Here is a 17,333-nt window from a genome sequence, read left to right as displayed (position 1 = left end):
CTTCTCATTGGCTCATCTTCTGTTGACAAAAAAAAAAAAAAAAAACAATATTCTATTGCAACTGTGAATTAAGTTTATTAAAAAAACTTTTTTTGACATGTGCAAATTCGGCTGGCGAATACTGTCATCGAATCTTTGAGTAAGATAATCAGAGTTATTGATTAGGTTTTCCCAATCTGACTAATCAAATTCTAGATTCTTAATTCAAATATAAGAAACAGTGGAAACATTGAACCTTACAAATATCATATATGTATGTTTTCTTTATGTATCTTGTTTTGTAATGTACCAAGAATCTATCTAAATTGATTTTTCTTCGTTGACTCACTAAAGTTGCAAGTCTTCTAATACTTGTCGTTATATGCAAGATTTGAAATCTCAATCATGTGGTTTTAATAAATTCGTTTACTAATCATGGATTTTATGGCTTATAATTATAATACAGTATAACTTAGAAGAGAGAAAGATATATCTATCCTTTCTTTTCTTGAGAACACAAAGAATCAAACTCCGCATAAAACCAAACAATTTGAAACCTGATTTTTTTTATATATAATGTAAACACACAAAAATACAAAAGCTAGAAACTACATTTTAGAATCAGACAAGACCATTGATTCTTCTATGTCTCGTGTTGATCTCTTAAAAAAACTCCTTCACACACATACATATAAAAATATGTTTCTTAATTAGTCATATGACATATATAATTATAGCAAATTTACGAGTAAAACTTATAATCCTTTGCTTGAATAACGATTGTTCTTAGCCCTCCGATCGGCGATAGAATCATTAGGCAAAGACCGAACATGATACATACCTGAATTAAACAGCAAACAAAGAAACACAGTTTCACAAAACGCAACCGCAGATCGAAAACTCTAGAAAAAAATCAAAATGATAATGGTTGCTTACCCAGTTTGCACACCAAGACAAGCTGTATTTCTTGGGTTTGTAGATTGCTAACCAAATGACGCAAGGGATCTGGGAAAAAAAAAAGATTAAGGTACTCTAATAATTTCTTAAGGTTTTAAATAGAGTGCATATGTTTTTTTTTTTTTATGAATAATTCATTCAAGCGTTTAGAAATCGAAAGCTTACAAAGTATGTGGTTGGAGCAAACGCGAATCCACCAAAGAACGCCAAAAGCCCACCAAAGAACGGAAACGTCATACCAACAAACATAGTTGCAGCTGTAATTTAATAACAAACATAAATTAAAAAAGCACAATATAAGATTTATAGTTTTAAAAATGTATATGATACACATATATAGAATTATGAATAACCAATAAACGAGAATTTTAAATAATTTACTTACCAACGTAGAAATTACGGACACAGAACCGAAGAGCTATGGTCGGTCTGAAATTTAGCTTCTTAACCAATAAAGTCTCCATCATGTCAAATACTGGCATTGCATATATCTACAACAATACCAAGATTTTTGGTTTACATCTGGTTAATAACGGTTCACTGTACCAGGATTGACTTGGTTAAAATTTTCTTGTTTAGAAAAAAAACTGACCTGGTAACTACCGATGACATGGATCACGACGAAGATGTTGGCGGTCGCGATTAACCATGCTGGTTTCTTAAGCGACATGAGAATGTTGTCTTCAACACCGTTTCCGAAAATATAATATCCGACGAGAGCCACAGGGAAATAACAAAGAGCGACGACGATGTAAGCAACGATGACTCCTTTCCACATAGGACCTTTTGAAGGCTTCTCAGGCGTCGAAGGGATTGTTGCTTGGATCTCAAGGACAACGTTGTGGCCCGCGTAAGCGAACGCTACGTCACCTAAACCGCTGAAGAAATTGAAAACCGTACCGGCCGTTGATTTCGCTTTGTAACCATATTGAACATCTTCTTGAACGCCTTTGCTCACTGATGCTCCCCATGCGATGGTTGAGTAGCTAAAAACAAAAACAAAAATAAATTGATTTAGAACCGGACGAAAACCAAACAAAACCAAACCAATTTCAATATTTTAAATTACCGAACCGGTTTAGGTGATTCACCTGAGAGACATAACGGCAGCAGCAAGAGAAACGCCAGAGATGGAATTGAAATTGGGAAGATGAGAGAGGACGAAGTGAACAGAAGCAAAGATCATGATGAAATAAGTAAGTTTGATTGGTTTACAATCGTCACAAACTAGCTCGTGAAATTTCTTTAAAGATTTGCCTCCCGTGACCATATAAACGACGCAAACGCCGATTTCCACGATCAACTGTTGCGGCACGATGATATAAAGACCGAGCTTCTCTCCAAACGCGTGTTGTCCGAGCTCGTGGTAACGGTCGAAACGTTTCCCTGGCACCATTTCGTGCATTTCCACCATTTGCCATAATGTGTATAGTGTTATGATCCATGACAGAACCAATACCGCAATTCCTGGTCCCCTGAATTAACAAATTAAAAACCGGTTAATATTTGATAGACTAGGTTTAGGTTAAATAAACCGGTTCATATTTCATAGATTCAGTTTAGGTAAAATAAACCGGTTAATAGTTGATTGATCCGGTTAAGGTAAAATAAACCGGTTTTTGGTTTGGGGGAATTTACCATCCGAGCTGAGACATGGCGTAAGGGAGTCCGAGAACTCCGGCACCGACCATGGCGGTGACATTGTGAAAGGCAGAGTACCACCACTTAGCATTTCTTGATGAAGTAATTGGTAACCAATCATCGATTTCTTTTTGTCTTGCTAATTCCTCCTTATCCAGCTTTGTTTTCACACAAATTACAAAATGAAAGAAAAGTCAATGATGGGACTTACGGTGACAAAAATAAAATAAAGTAAAAGTATAAATAAGAGTGGATTTTGGAAGATCTATTGGTCTAAAATTTTAGGTTTGGTAAAACGTCCCTAAAGTTTGGAAAAGTCAGAAACTGACCCATACTGATAAAGTTCGGATCTAAGACTAGAAAAGTAAGTGCAAAAGGTGAAGGACAAAATTAGAAGTAGTGAACAATTAAATTATATATATATATATATATATATATATAAAAAAAAAAAAAATCTACAAAAATCAATGGAAAAAAAGTCAGCGGAAAAGCTAGAAGTAGTGAACAATTAAATGAAATGATTTTTGAAGATGAAAAGTTTGATAGTATTATAATTTGTAGGTTAAGAGGAAAACAAAGTAAAAGTATAAGAGTGGACTTTTGAAGATCCCCTTGGTGTAAACATGGTTTAAGGTTGGTAGACCAAACTAAAAAACAAAAAGATCTAAACTAGAGAACAAGTCGATTTTGTTGATTCTACAAATCCAATGGAAGAAAAGTCAGCAATCAAATATGCTGTGATTAGTTGGCTAAAAAAATGGGGTAAAAGGAAAATTAAGCTCAAGTATAAGGATGGATTTTTGGAAGATATCTCTTTGGTCTTTTCTGACGATCGATTAGGTTGGTTGGTAGGATAGGAGTTCCATAGATTTTGGAAAAAGTTAGAAACTGACCCATGTACCGTACTTTAAAGTTAATATCCTAAACTTACGAACAAAAAGTACAGAACTAGTGGATTCAATTTTTTTTTTTTTTTTTTTGGTAATAATTCATTTACATAATTTGAAGGAAAAATTAAAGGATTGAATTAAGGGATTTTAAACCTCTGAAGTTCTTAAATTCTCTCAACATCTATCTCTTAAGCAGTACTAATATTTTGTAAAAATCGAAAGAAAATTGAATCTTTGCAGAAAAAACCTTTGGAAAAGAAAAAATATTATAAGAAGCTCCGTGGGCAAGAGGCTAAAAACAAAAGAAATATTTTTGTTTATCATTTGATAATGAGACTCAGTTTTCATCTTTAGTTTGTTTTTTTTTCCCAAGAGAAGAACTCAACATTCCAATTTGCTTTAACCAAAAATTAGTTAAAATGACGTACGACAATCTTTTTTATTTATTAAAAAGAATGAAGATCGATTATCGGAAACTACGAATAAAAATGAAGATCTGAATCACAATAATAAAAATAACGTTGTGAGAGAAAGAGAGAGAGAGACTAACATGATCATCATGAGGAGCTTGAGCTACCATGGTGAGAGAGAGATTGAGAGAGAGAAGAAAAGAGAAGAAGAGCTTAACGAGTTCTCTCACACTTCTAAGAGATATTAATATTATGCTCAATATATATAAAGCTGCTCATGAAGATTATATATACACACTTAGTTGAATATTATGAGAGAGAGAAAGTGAGAACATTTTAAAAGTGGAAGTTTTTGTTTGACTTCACAAACTACTTGTGGTGATGGGCATGATTTGTGAGCTGGACTCTGCTAATATATTCAACCTAGCTAACATTAATCTTTAAAATTAGTCGTAATAAATCATTACTCACAACTAATTCATCTACTAGATCGATATGTTTAATTAATTATGAATCTAATTTCGGAGTATGTACTATCCCTAGCTAGTTTCGTAACTTAAATAGGGTTGGCTAACAAGAGAAGAGCGTTTGCTTTATTAGATGCTACTATACTTAAATAAGTGAAGCTTTATCTTATTCGAATTTAGTATGTTTTGCAAACTTAGTATGTGTAGTAATTAGATTAGATGATAGACTTTAATAAGTGAAGCTTTGTCTATAACTCGCAATTCGTATGTTTTGTAAACTTGGAATAAATTATAGATATGTACCGCACTACCGCTTTAATCTAGTCACGGAGTATTTATTTTAATATATTTTCAAATACATGTGTCTCGATGTAATGACTCTTCAATGTATAAGCTATGTATATGTTTTGCTTTATAAGTTATCTTTTATTGACTAAACAATAAAGAGGGAGAAGAAAGCCGTTCTCTTTGTTCACACTTCGATGATCTCATCTTAATTATTGTCGACGTCCACACAGTATACATTCAATAGAGTCACAGAGTCGACCCAAACATTTGAATCGGCTATTTGATCGAATATTTGAATTTTAATGGATATGTGAACACTGTATTTTAAATCACTCCCAGAAAATATTATACTCTAGTATATATTTTTAATAAGAAATAAATAAGCAATATTAGAAAGTAATATATAATGAGAATGACTCTCATGTAACAGAAACGCTGGAAAATGCGTTTTGGTAATATGTTTAGCGTTGACCGCCGCCAACTTGTAACCAAAACAATCCTACACTGATATTTTTGAGCATTCTCAAAACATAGTTTTGTAAGTTTTTTGCCTTCTGTCAAAATGTATACATTAATATCTCAATTCAGAGATTATTAATATATCAGTTCAGACTTGTGAGTCTTCAGACAAAACCATTTGTTTATTGTGACTGAGGGAAACACATCGACGTATGAGTTTATACTATTGAAACATCATACTTGATAATTAAATATCAGAATTTAATTATTTGTATACATAGGATTGATAATATGGTTTCGTCTTGAAATGAATGATGATTCGCATAAACACAACTAAACCTAAACATAATCCCAAAAACTCAAGTAAATTGTCATAAATGATGTGGGGATCTAAAGGACGATGGATAGAGAATGACAGAATTTGAAAGAAAATCCCAATCTCGGTAATAAAACTTTGCATACACGTAGACTAAAAATACACATAGACTAAAAAGGACAGAATTTGAAAGAAAATCTCAATCTCGGTAATAAAACTTTGCATACACATAGACTAAAAATGACAGAATTTGAAAGAAAATCTCAATCTCGGTAATAAAACTTTACATACACATAGACTAAAAATGACAGAATTTGAAAGAAAATCTCAATCTTGGTAATAAAACTTTGCATACACATAGACTAAAAATGACAGAATTTGAAAGAAAATCTCAATCTCGGTAATAAAACTTTGCATACACATAGACTAAAACTATTATCATTCTTTAGGAGAAAGAAAAGTCGAACATTGACATTCATTTCTCATCCCACTCGAACATCAATGATCCTTTCGATCGAATCTTATAAAGTTTCAACCTTATTTTAAGGTTCAACTGTTTTTTCTCTTTCCTCTCACTTTTCTCCAAACAGTAGATTGAGTCTCGAATCCTCTTTCGGAAAAACCAAAAACATTATTTTTGTTTTTCTTTGTTTTTTTAAAGTCGAAAGCATTGTATATTTATATTCATTCTCCTATCGTTAAACTGGATTTCTATGTAGTGAGGATATATTTATTAGAAAATTTTACTTGTTCTTTCACTAGAAATCGTAAAAACTGTAAAATGATGAATTATTCACTAGTCATTTATTAAACATATATATAGAGTTTGGTTCTCTCTCAGTATTCAGTACGTACCCTTACACATGATATATATATATATATATATCTACTATATTACGTCATTACGTGTGCACATGTACGTGCGTATTTGTTGGTTTCACGCCTTCTTTAGCATCAATCATTTTGTATAAATATGAGACAAACAGTTTTACGATTGTTTAATTCGTAGCCAATTTATCCATATATATTTTTATCAGTTCTAAAAATTAAAACATATCAGATCTATTCGCTACTAATTCCTCTTTGTCATGTTTTAAATTTTTCTGAAAAAGAATAAACAGGTTCTTGTACCATTTCGACAATTAATGTTGTGCTTTTCGGTTGTCTACCAAATTAGATTTGTTATCGTTAGTGTTTAAAATGTTAGGAGGAAAGGTCAAAGAAGTAACAGAGTAATACTTTTGAGAAAATGATAGAGTCAATGAAAAGAAGAGATAATGAAGTGTATGGTTCACTTTTAACAATCTCTCTATTTTCTTAAATTAATTTGTCATTTCCTATCTTGCCATGTTCTTGCTTAATGGTCAAGTGGCTTTCTTCCATTGACTTTATTTATTATTGTGTATAATGTATTCAAATACTATACTAACTAAGAATATGTGTAACACAAAACTTTATATGCGGGTAACGTACGGGTTCATCGACATGGTTAAAACAATTTTGCTGTCATCATCAGATTAATTAGTTGACGATCAGTTTGTTTTAACTAAATTCATCATCATCCGGATTCCGATCTCAAATCATATTATACGCAATGAATATTATATCCTAGAAAACTTTTTATCTCGTGCATGGTTATGCATGTGAGCATTTATGTGATAACATGTTATTTTTGTTTCTTCAATCTCTCTCTCTCTACCCTGCTCGTATCGAACCAGTCAAGCGTTGCACCATTATGTGCCTTCGTTGACCGGTGAGCTACATGAGCTAGGCTATGTGATCATAACATGTTATGGTTTGTTTAAAACCAAAAAAATAATGTAATGGTTTGTTCTGATAATAATAATTTTCTTAGGTCACCTCCAACAGGAGTTCTTCTCCAAAGTTTCTAACAGATTAAAAAAAAAAAATCTAAAGGTAGAGACAGAAATTTGTTAGAAACAGTTTGTTAAAAAAGAGTTTTAAGAACTTGATCAATAGACCCAATAACACATGTCATGTTTTTAATGAACAATTTGGTTTTAAAAATAAAATTTTAAAACTAACTAAATATTAGTATTTCATTGATTAGGCCATCCCAAATCCCCCAAATGGACAGGACATTCGGAAGCTGCATGCATACGGAATGAAGTTTTCGTCTGACAGGGAAATTTGGGATGGCCTATACTTGCTGTCCTCTACAAAAATCTTCAGTTGTCTTGGTAAGTTACGTGTCACAAGGGTGAAAAATCATTTCCAACACACAGAATTATTTTTCTTTATTTTAATCCATTTCATCTTCGTTAGAGTGGTCAACGAAACTGTATTAGATTAAAATTAAGGAGTAATTGGTTGTATAGTTGTTATTAATTTCACCACCAACTAGAGTTTCGATCTGAACCTTCGACACGTAGTAGTACATACTACATAATGTACATTTATTTTTAATTATTGTACTAATGTGAACACATGTATGTGATAATTAACTTACATATCTTATACTACTATAGTTTAGTTTGGTAACGACCATTGGTGGAATAAAGAATGTTACCAACTAATATGTATATGGGATCCCATATTTAAGCTATCACTAGATATTTTATTAAGGAGAATTTTAAATATAAGAACTCATATTTATTTATAGAACATGTACTATGTTCTGGTTAACATGGAAACATATCATTTTTTTTGTTATATCAATTCTTAATTGGGAAATTGGCATAAACAACATATAAAAAATTATAATTCATTCACTAATTATTCTAACCATTATAAAATAATATACTCTATATTATCTATATTATATACCATTTTATCCTTCCCACAACCACCACTCTTACTATCTTACCACCACCTTTACTACCTTACCACCATCACCTTTACTCCCTACCACCACCAACACCACCACAATCTCTTTACCACTATCACCATTAGGGTTCTCAATGTATTATTATTTAGGGTTTAGATTTCCTCCAACCACTACCGTTGGAGAACCACCAGACCACCGCCAGACCACCGCTGAACCACCGCCGGACCACCGCCGGAGAATCGCCGGACCATAGCTAGAAAACCGCCGGACCACCCTCGGAGAACCGCTGGATCATCGCCGGAGAACCGCCGGATCATCACCGGAGAACCGCCGGACCGCCACCGGACCGTCGCCGGACCACCGTCCACCACCACCGCCGTCCATCCCTATCCTGAAACCAAAAAACCCAAAATAGTAATTTACCCTACATTTAATCCTACTTTACTAATTTTTTTGAATAGATGACTATATTATTTGTTAGTTTTTTTTGGCTACTGACCTATTCACCCTTCTTATTTATAAGTATGTGATCTATCATCTTAGAATTCTATATTTAATTATTATTTTGTGTGTATTACTATATTGGTTTATACCTCTATTAAAAAATACTCTATGAAATCATCTAACAATGCAATCAACAAGAATCACATGCTAAATTCTATGTCCAATTTTTATAATATCATTTAATTATTTAGTAATTTTAAAAAAACAATATGTTAAGTTCTTATTGGAAAATAAACTTACTGATCAACTGTTGGTATTGAGATAATTGTTCAACTCAGTATTTAGCATAAACAATTGTTTTCTGAGTTTGATTTTTCTTAAAACAAAATTTATTTACAAGTGGACATTCAACATGGAGACGATATTTTTTGGCATATTTCTCATCTCAATATCAAACAGATTTTTTTGTTAAATTTAAAAGGATTTTATTGTCATTTACCATATTAGTTTTATGAAAATCTCGGATGCAAAATTTAAAATTGATAGGCAAAATTGATAAAATCCTAGTCTTCTTGATAATTCATTTGGTTTTTTTAACTTCGAAGGAGACAAAATTGCAACAGTCAAATTATCAGCTTTCCTTCATTTCGGTTGTTTATTTTACCTGTTTGGATAATATTGATGACTATATATCCGGTTGGCGTCAAAATGATGAAAGAAGTAAATTTAGCTCAATCTTAAGTTGACCTTTTGGTTTCAAAATATTAAAGTTGATAATCAAAACTGAGGGAGTTTTCTATAATATAACTATTAGTATATTGTTATTTTCAAACCTCTACAAGATTCGACACCGAAACATTTGACAATTTCGATAACGTGGTGAGGTCACCGCATGTGACTTTACAAGTAAAACTCCTTCATCATTTTCATAGTATTCGAGACGACTTAAATTGATGACTCTTGTATTATTTAACTGAATACATAAGTAATAATGTTAAGGATAAAATATTCGTATTTAAGTTTTGATTCCCAAGCTACCCTAAACCGTGGCCATATTCTGATTACATATACATTTTCAATATTCCTTACTGAAAAAAAACATTTTGTTGGTAAAAAAAAAGTCACAAAAAGGTTTCAAGAATAAATATGTCTATAGACATACATAAACTTTATATTTCTTAGTCTTAGTATATACAATTTAAAGTTTTACGACTTCTTTTTTAAGGAAGAAAATAGCTTTTAAAAGTTATAGAGTAAAAAAAAAAGCAACAACAACGTTTCCTGCCGTGATATTTGAAAAGTATGAATTTTCTCATTTATAAACTTTTAGTGTTTGAGTAATACTTTTGTTCACCAACGTTGACTTGCAGGCCCGAACAAAATATTTGCAATATTCACAATAAGGCGTATTATACGATTTCATTAAAAAAAAATTGATATGACCCATAGATTATGAGACAACACAAATTACTGGAAAATGGAAATTAATGTTAATCATATTAGCAGTGGTTTGTTATCAATCATATTAGTGAAATCCAAAGAATAGTCACAAAATGTGAACAAAAACCACAAGTCATAACCCATATCTTAACGACTATTTTTGTAGACCAAGAAGATCCGTTGTCCCATCAAAGAACTGTAGAACCCACACAACAACACAAACTACAATATTGTCAAAAAAAAAAAAAAACAATACAACAAACAACATCATATTTCCAAAATCCATCCACATATAGCTAGAGAAAATTAGTTGCTCAGAAGTTGTGTTGCTAGCGACAGCCACTTTCCTCATTCTGTATCTATAGATGTGTATACAAAATATGTCAGTCCAAAAAACCATGGGTCCCAATGTCACATTCACATATCCTTCAAAAAAAATACAAATGTTCTCTTGGTACCATCGTTTACAAATGTTCTCTTGGTCTATTTAAGGGTTGACAAAAAAAAAACACAAATGCAGTAGATTCGTTTAAAACTTTTAATGGGCTTTTATATTATATTATTGGGCTAAAATACTTGGCCCATTAAATCATTTCCCGTGGTAGGTTCCAGAATCATCAATTCCATTAAACCCTAGCAAAAACTCTTTTCTTTCCTCATCGTCGTCTCACAAAGCCCTCTCTCGATTCAAAGCTAATCTCAGTCACACGCAAAAAAAAAAAAACAAAAATGGGAAGCCAACAAGCGGCGGTTTCGTTCCTTTCCAATTTGGCGAAGGCGGCTTTCGGTCTCGGAACGGCGGCGACGGTGCTGAATACGTCGCTTTTCACCGTTGACGGCGGAGAGAGAGCTGTGCTTTTCGATCGATTCAGGGGAGTGCTGGATCAGACTGTCGGTGAAGGGACTCATTTCTTGATCCCTTATCTCCAGAGGCCTCACATCTTCGATATCCGCACGAAGCCTCACACCTTCTCTTCAATCTCTGGTACTAAGGATCTCCAGATGGTTAACCTCAGCCTTCGTGTTCTCTCTCGCCCTGAGGTAATCATGAATCAGACTCCGCTTCTTGATTCTCGAACTATAACTCTCTTTGATTTCATTTCTCCGTATTGAGATCATTTAGGGTTTAGGATTTTAAGGTTTTGATTTAGGATTTAGGGTTTTAATCATCTGAGATGTTGTGAGATGAATTGGTTTATATCGTGTTTTAATCACCTAAGAAAGGTTTATAAATTAGTGTGTTGATGTGATGTTTAATCATTGTGAAGGTGTCGCGTCTGCCACACATATTCCAAACCTTGGGTGTTGAGTATGACGAGAAAGTTCTTCCTTCGATTGGAAATGAGGTTTTGAAAGCTGTGGTTGCACAGTTCAACGCTGACCAGCTCCTCACAGAGCGTCCTCATGTCTCAGCGCTTGTTCGAGAGTCACTAATCAACCGTGCCAAGGAATTCAACATTGTGCTTGAAGATGTGGCCATCACCCACTTGTCTTACGGTGTTGAGTTTTCAAGGGCTGTTGAGCAGAAACAAGTGGCTCAGCAGGAGGCTGAGAGGTCTAAGTTTGTGGTGATGAAAGCTGATCAAGAGAGGAGAGCTGCGGTTATAAGAGCTGAAGGTGAGAGTGAAGCTGCTCAGTTGATCTCCGATGCTACGGCTAAAGCAGGTATGGGACTTATCGAGCTCAGGAGGATTGAGGCTTCAAGGGAGATTGCATCTACACTTGCTAGGTCTCCTAATGTGGCTTACTTGCCCGGTGGCCAGAGCATGCTCTTTGCTCTGAACCGTTGATCTTTTATCAGATATGTGGTATGTAACCTTAATCTGAATCCATAAAGAGTTAGAATTCATAGAATTAAGTTGTTTTGTGTTTTTTTTTTTTTTCCTTAAGACTTTTGTATTGTGTTATCTGCAGGTTGTTTGGGGAGCATTTTTCGATATTTTAGTGATCAAGTTGTGAATCTGATTGAATCAAAAAAGGTAAAATGCTCTTTTGTTTTCTGATGAACTTTGAAGAAGAAAAGAAGAGACTAGTTGTTTGAGTTGTCATTATTGTGTTCTGAATCTCGCCAGAATTTATACTCTACTTAAAAATCTCTCTTTTTGTTCATCTTGTTTGAGTATCTAATTCTCAACAAATAAAATGAGTTTAATGCTTTTTGGTGATTCTACGTCCCAAAAATGGGTTCTGATTAAACTGTAAGTACTTTGTTTGATACACACTGTAAGCATTATAACAAGCGCCTGCTTGTGAATGGACTCATGAAAAAGAAAAAGTAAATTTAGATGGTAACTAGGAGCGTTCAATGCAAATAAACTGAGCCAAATCAATCCATATGGAATCAAAATTGATTTTGCATAAACAAAGCATGCTCAGAAACATGGCACTGAACTTATGTGCGTCAACAAACTCTTCTTTATACACATGGAACTTGTTGTGTGTTTCAACTGTCGACAAACTCATGGGACTTGTGTGTGTAATCAGTTTCATTCGTTAAACGAGCACAACAAAAGTTAATTTAAAGTATGGTATAGATAAAAGATTTTATTTATTTTTATTTCTACAAAGCCGTTTCGCAAACACAAGACGAAGTATGTGTCATGTGATGAAGTAGTAAGTCTCACGTACAAACACCAAACTCAATGTGGGAACTATTCAGCAAGAGATGCATACTTTTATACATAAACATGTATTGTGTATTACGTAGGGTTTTATAGTGTAGGAGGGATCCAGATATAGCCATGCGTTTGAAGGTAACCAGCTTTTTCTAGCAGCTGATCAGCTTCTTTTGGTCCTCGGCTTCCTGATTTGTATGGAATTGACTTCACTTCTCCTTTGTCGATCCTGTGAAGTAGCGGCGTGAATATCTCCCACGCAACCTGTATAATCATCAAAATGGATACCAACTTAGCTTCTGGATTGTATGATGCGAAAGTTTACATGTCTGTATTGTGTCTATACATCAGGGATGAAGTAAAATCTGACACTTGTAGTGTACAAAAAAAAAATCTCAGAGATTGCTATGGTTCAAGGGCGGTGAAAGAAAATATTCTACCTTTAATTCGTCTCTACGAACGAAATGTTGTTGATCGCCTTTGATTCTGCAGAGAGGTGGGAACCAGATTGGTTGAAGATAACATGGAGGAACGGAGCCAGCTATATATATATAAGATTATTGTGGTAGTATATAATTTAAACAAGTTCTTTCTTACGTGTCAAGAATTAAGCGTTCGTATGCCTCAGGGATCGCGACACCTTGATACCGTTGCCCATAAGACAAGTCTAGTTCACTTTGCACAGTATTCATCTCTAGACCTGGTTGCTTAACCTGTGTAGCAAAAACATAGTCAAAAGCGTCATGGTTCACTGTAATGATTCAAGGTCAGAGTAATTAGTAATTTTCTTTTGTTTGTTCATCATATACTTACAGTTAGTTTCATGTACATTGCCTCTGAAGGTTGCAAGCGAATCACAAACTCATTCCTTCCTTGCTTCTGGCCTGTAGCAAGAGAGTCTTTAGTACATAGATTTCAATTCAAAAATGCTAAAAGAAGCATTTATGCCACAGTGAAAAGAAGGTGTCAGGGTCAGAATATACATCTGAATATGTCGCCTGGAACATCCTTGAACTGAATTCTAATTTCTGCCTTCCTTGAATTCAAGGCCTTTCCGGCCTTTAGAATAAATGGAACACCTGGAAGATATATATCAATCAGCATGTTAATAATACCTGAAGAAAATAATTCTTCAGTTGATGGATAGTCAGAATATGATTATGAAGTAACAGATGTCTTTTGTTTTAAAGGTGTTATCATGAGTGATCATGAGAACATGTGAAACCTACAATTTTTCTCATCTCCGTGCTGAATGATATGCATTCAATAACAAGATGTTCAGTTATGTTTACGAAAAAGTTATGATTCAAAACAGTTGGAAGGTGCAATGCAAACATGTCGGATCTGGGTGTATATGTCCATTCAAACAAAGAAATTTAGTTCCAAGTGCTTCCACCAAAAGATCATGTTGACCCATCAAACCTCACATTTTATGTCTATTTTCTACTGGTTTTCCCGAGTTGGCTGATAAAATGAAAAGATTAAGAGTGAAGTGGGACATGGTACCTTCCCATCTTTCATTGTGTATGCGAAGAATCGTTGTGGCAAATGTTGGAGTGTTTGAGTCGTTTGGAACAGTAGGATCATCCCTATATCCTTCGTATTGCCCAAGAACCACCTCGTCATCGCTTATCGGAACCACCGATTGAAGAACCTGAAGTTCACTAAAATAATCAGCAACGTGAAAATTTTGGCTGAAAAAGCAAATGATTATATATATCAACGTATCCATGTAAACTCGCTAAAAGGTGATCTTTTAAGGAAAATGTAACTAGATCAAACGATGATGTTCCCAGTCATATGAATTCAGAGAAAAGCGGCAAGGAAAGCCGATAGAATGGCTAAAAGTGGTCAAAAAAAATATTGATCACCTTCACTTTCTCATCCCGGATGTGCTCAGGTTTAAGAGATATTGGTTTCTCCATGGCAACAAGGCAAAGAACCTACAGTATTATGAACTCAGTTAGTTAATACATGAAAGCATTTTCACTAACAGAGAAACTCTGAAAAAACAATCACATAGATGTACAATTAAGTTTTGTTATCACGAAAAATATCTCAGGTATACTTACCTGGAGCAGATGGTTTTGAATGATATCACGGATTATTCTGTGAAGCAAGAAGTGCAGATGTCATGAGAAACGCACTGGTGTCATCTCATTAACACCCATATATGATAATATGAAGAACAAGAAGATACTAATAAATAAAGTATTACCCATATTCATCAAAATATCCGCCACGCCCTTCAGTTCCAAAATCTTCCCTGAAAACAATTTGCAAGAAAAGCAGTTGAAATTTATGTGCATTCGACTCTAAATAACAGTCTGGCTATTTCAGTCTTAGCTACACAACTCCCACCTGCACGTTCTCGATATTGTCACGATTCCAAAGTGGCAAGAAAAAGCGATTGGCAAATCGGAGGACCAGCTGCAAGTGATGAACGGGATAAAAATAATCACTGAGTTGTCTAAGGATATATATCCTGATGACTAAACTTTAATAGCCAAGCATGTTACCATATTTTGAACCAATTCCTTTCCAAGATAATGATCTATACGATAGATCTGAGATTCATCAAACAACCCTCCAATCTGAGAACTCAGTTGTTCTGCAGATTCCAGATCCTTTCCAAATGGTTTCTCAACCACAATCCGTGTCCATCCACCAAGATCAGCTGCAAATCATGAGACAATATAAATACATGAATTGTAAAGAGACTGACTAGTAGATGGAAATACATGCCCTAGGTTCAAGGAGGTTAGCCATTTGTATCTAGGAAATAAATTCCACAGCTGAAAAGGGACTCACATTTGTTCATGCAGCATGTCTTGATCATCTTGCATACAGAAGGATAAACAGACGGTGGAAGTGCAAGATAAAACAGTCTCCTAGAGGACCCTTCAGAGCTATTTTTGGCGATTTCGTGCTCCGAAATTGCATTGTCTAATCTCTGGAAACCCTCCTCAGAATCATAAGGGCCACTCACATATTTAATCTACAAAGCAATAGAACCAGAAACTCGTTTATTTTCAGTACAGCTAAAACATGACTCTACTCGCGTAATAAACATCCTGAAAAGAATAGAGACTAACCAGCTGCAAGAACTTTGACAAAGCTTCAACTTGCTCAGCATTCTTATTATCAACAAGATATCTGCATTAAAAAACTATTCAATATGAACTTTTGGACTCAAGCTAATAACCAAATCAGAAGGCTGCAGAACTCACCCACAAATCCTATCTCTCAGCTCTTCATCAGAAATCTTAGTCCTAGCATACCCAAAAATATGAACTTCATCTGGATTAAGAAACCCCTGCTCATCATACATACATACAAACAAAACAAAAAAAAAAAAAAAGTCAAAACTAATATACAATTCAACACATGCACTACTAGTTGCTGGTGATATGGAACAAACCTGACGGTATAAGTTGAAAAGAGCAGGAAAAGTCTTCTTCTTAGCAAGATCACCAGAAGCACCAAGCACTACGATTGAAAGACAACCAGTTTCTGGAACAGTGCCGTACTCTCTAACAAAGGAATCATTCCTAAACGTAGACCTCTCCTCAACGTGCCATTGACCAGATCCCATCTTCTACAAAAGCTTAAAATTCCACATACACACAAAAAAGAGAGAGTCAAGTCTCTCACAGTCAAACAACAACACTGAAACTAAATTGCACCACTGAACAAATCTATGAGCTAAAGGTTTTGTAAAAGAATTTGAATCATTATTTATAAAAAAAAACTGAGAAATTCGACACACACAAAAAAAAAAGAAATGTGCACAGCCTCGGTTACATCACAGAGATCGAATCTCATCAGCGACAAACAAAAACAGAGAAATCAAACAATAGAGAGCAAAAAGAGAAAAACAAAAACAAAATCAAACGGATCGTAGAACAAAACTCAGCTTATTTTACTTTCACAATTACGATCAATCGATGAGAAACCAAAAAAAACAAACAAACAAAGAAAGAGATCTGAAATAAGAAGAATTGAGAAATCAACCTGAAATGATGATGCAGATTCTTTGGAGAGGGAGAGAGAGAGAGAGAGATAAATTTGAATGCAAGGTTTAGTTAGGTGAAGAAGAAGAAGAACGGAAGCTGTAGGCTTCAACTACTACAAAATGGAGGAAGGGGGTTGGTGTGGTTTTAGGCTTCCGTCATTTTCTCCACTTTTCTTTACATTTTTAATTTTTTTTTTCAGATTTTTTTGTTGAATGCGTAAAGGATCGACTAATTAAGAAAGTTTAAATTTGTTATTTATTTTCTTCGTCTGTTTTTTTTAAACTATATTAAAGAAAAAAAAAAAGACAAAACAAAAAAATATGTTCACAAACCAAATTTTAACCAAAACGCAAACAAATTTTTTTTTGGAAAAAATTAATAATGTTTGTACCAAAGTCAAATTCAGAGGTTTTTTTTGATAAACCCTATCAGCTGATCCGGTCAGCCTCAGTAGAAATACACCAAAGTACTTCAGAGTGGATTTCTTTATGAAGGGTCACCATACTGTCAGTCCTGAGTTTGGAATGCTTTCCGACTAATGTCAGGGATAATCAGGCCGCCTGCATTTCTGATTATCAGATAAACCAATTGGGCCAACACCCAACTGACAGACTTTCCACACA

The 17,333-nt window shown here is 34.2% G+C and overlaps 3 protein-coding genes across 4 annotated transcripts; 1 reads left to right on the top strand and 2 right to left on the bottom strand.

The window, feature by feature from the left end:
- Window positions 1-528: 528 nt before the first annotated feature.
- LOC104719743 (lysine histidine transporter 1) lies at window positions 529-4,482 on the bottom strand. The gene is made up of 8 exons (XM_087470515.1): window positions 4,018-4,482; window positions 2,575-2,735; window positions 2,028-2,411; window positions 1,529-1,922; window positions 1,322-1,427; window positions 1,102-1,193; window positions 916-984; window positions 529-820 (listed from the first exon to the last, which is right to left on the bottom strand). Exons 1-8 carry the CDS (start codon window positions 4,045-4,047, stop codon window positions 722-724), a joined length of 1,335 nt encoding a protein of 444 aa, XP_087326641.1. The 5' UTR covers window positions 4,048-4,482; the 3' UTR covers window positions 529-721.
- Window positions 4,483-10,551: 6,069 nt separating this feature from the next.
- LOC104719742 (prohibitin-3, mitochondrial) lies at window positions 10,552-12,235 on the top strand. Its single transcript, XM_010437710.2, has 3 exons — window positions 10,552-11,120; window positions 11,348-11,887; window positions 11,994-12,235. The coding sequence occupies exons 1-2, from the start codon at window positions 10,809-10,811 to the stop codon at window positions 11,867-11,869; spliced, it is 834 nt and encodes a 277-aa protein (XP_010436012.1). The 5' UTR covers window positions 10,552-10,808; the 3' UTR covers window positions 11,870-11,887; window positions 11,994-12,235.
- A 375-nt stretch (window positions 12,236-12,610) lies between these two features.
- Window positions 12,611-16,909, bottom strand: LOC104719740 (glucose-6-phosphate 1-dehydrogenase 6, cytoplasmic). 2 transcript variants are annotated; one of them, XM_010437709.3, is made up of 16 exons: window positions 16,709-16,909; window positions 16,116-16,301; window positions 15,925-16,010; window positions 15,790-15,850; window positions 15,506-15,692; window positions 15,214-15,371; window positions 15,056-15,124; window positions 14,913-14,971; window positions 14,767-14,803; window positions 14,566-14,637; window positions 14,201-14,348; window positions 13,678-13,773; window positions 13,508-13,578; window positions 13,292-13,407; window positions 13,135-13,180; window positions 12,611-12,958 (listed from the first exon to the last, which is right to left on the bottom strand). In XM_010437709.3, exons 2-16 carry the CDS (start codon window positions 16,287-16,289, stop codon window positions 12,791-12,793), a joined length of 1,548 nt encoding a protein of 515 aa, XP_010436011.1. In that variant the 5' UTR covers window positions 16,290-16,301; window positions 16,709-16,909; the 3' UTR covers window positions 12,611-12,790. The 2 variants fall into 2 exon arrangements, with proteins under 2 accessions (XP_010436011.1, XP_019086041.1); XM_019230496.2 differs by having other exon boundaries at window positions 16,116-16,292; window positions 16,709-16,845.
- Between the last annotated feature and the right edge of the window lie 424 nt (window positions 16,910-17,333).

This window comes from Camelina sativa, chromosome 10 (assembly GCF_030686135.1).
Source record: "Camelina sativa cultivar CO46 ecotype springtype chromosome 10, ASM3068613v1".
Classification (NCBI taxonomy): Eukaryota; Viridiplantae; Streptophyta; class Magnoliopsida; order Brassicales; family Brassicaceae; genus Camelina; species Camelina sativa.
This window is presented reverse-complemented; position numbering and strand designations above follow the sequence as displayed.

Bases quoted from the DNA above. Each gene is read 5' to 3' on its own strand.
- LOC104719742 (XM_010437710.2), top strand. From the start codon at position 10,809: ATGGGAAGCCAACAAGCGGCGGTTTCGTTCCTTTCCAATTTGGCGAAG. The intron at 11,121-11,347 runs GTAATCATGAAT...ATCATTGTGAAG, and splicing joins GTGTTCTCTCTCGCCCTGAG to GTGTCGCGTCTGCCACACAT.
- LOC104719743 (XM_087470515.1), bottom strand. From the start codon at position 4,047: ATGGTAGCTCAAGCTCCTCATGATGATCAT. The intron at 1,923-2,027 runs GTGAATCACCTA...TTTTGTTTTTAG, and splicing joins GCTGCCGTTATGTCTCTCAG to CTACTCAACCATCGCATGGG. The intron at 1,428-1,528 runs GTCAGTTTTTTT...GTATTGTTGTAG, and splicing joins ATGTCATCGGTAGTTACCAG to ATATATGCAATGCCAGTATT.
- LOC104719740 (XM_010437709.3), bottom strand. From the start codon at position 16,289: ATGGGATCTGGTCAATGGCACGTTGAGGAGAGGTCTACGTTTAGGAAT. The intron at 16,011-16,115 runs GTTTGTTCCATA...TATGATGAGCAG, and splicing joins TTTTCAACTTATACCGTCAG to GGGTTTCTTAATCCAGATGA. The intron at 13,774-14,200 runs GTACCATGTCCC...TATATCTTCCAG, and splicing joins ACACAATGAAAGATGGGAAG to GTGTTCCATTTATTCTAAAG.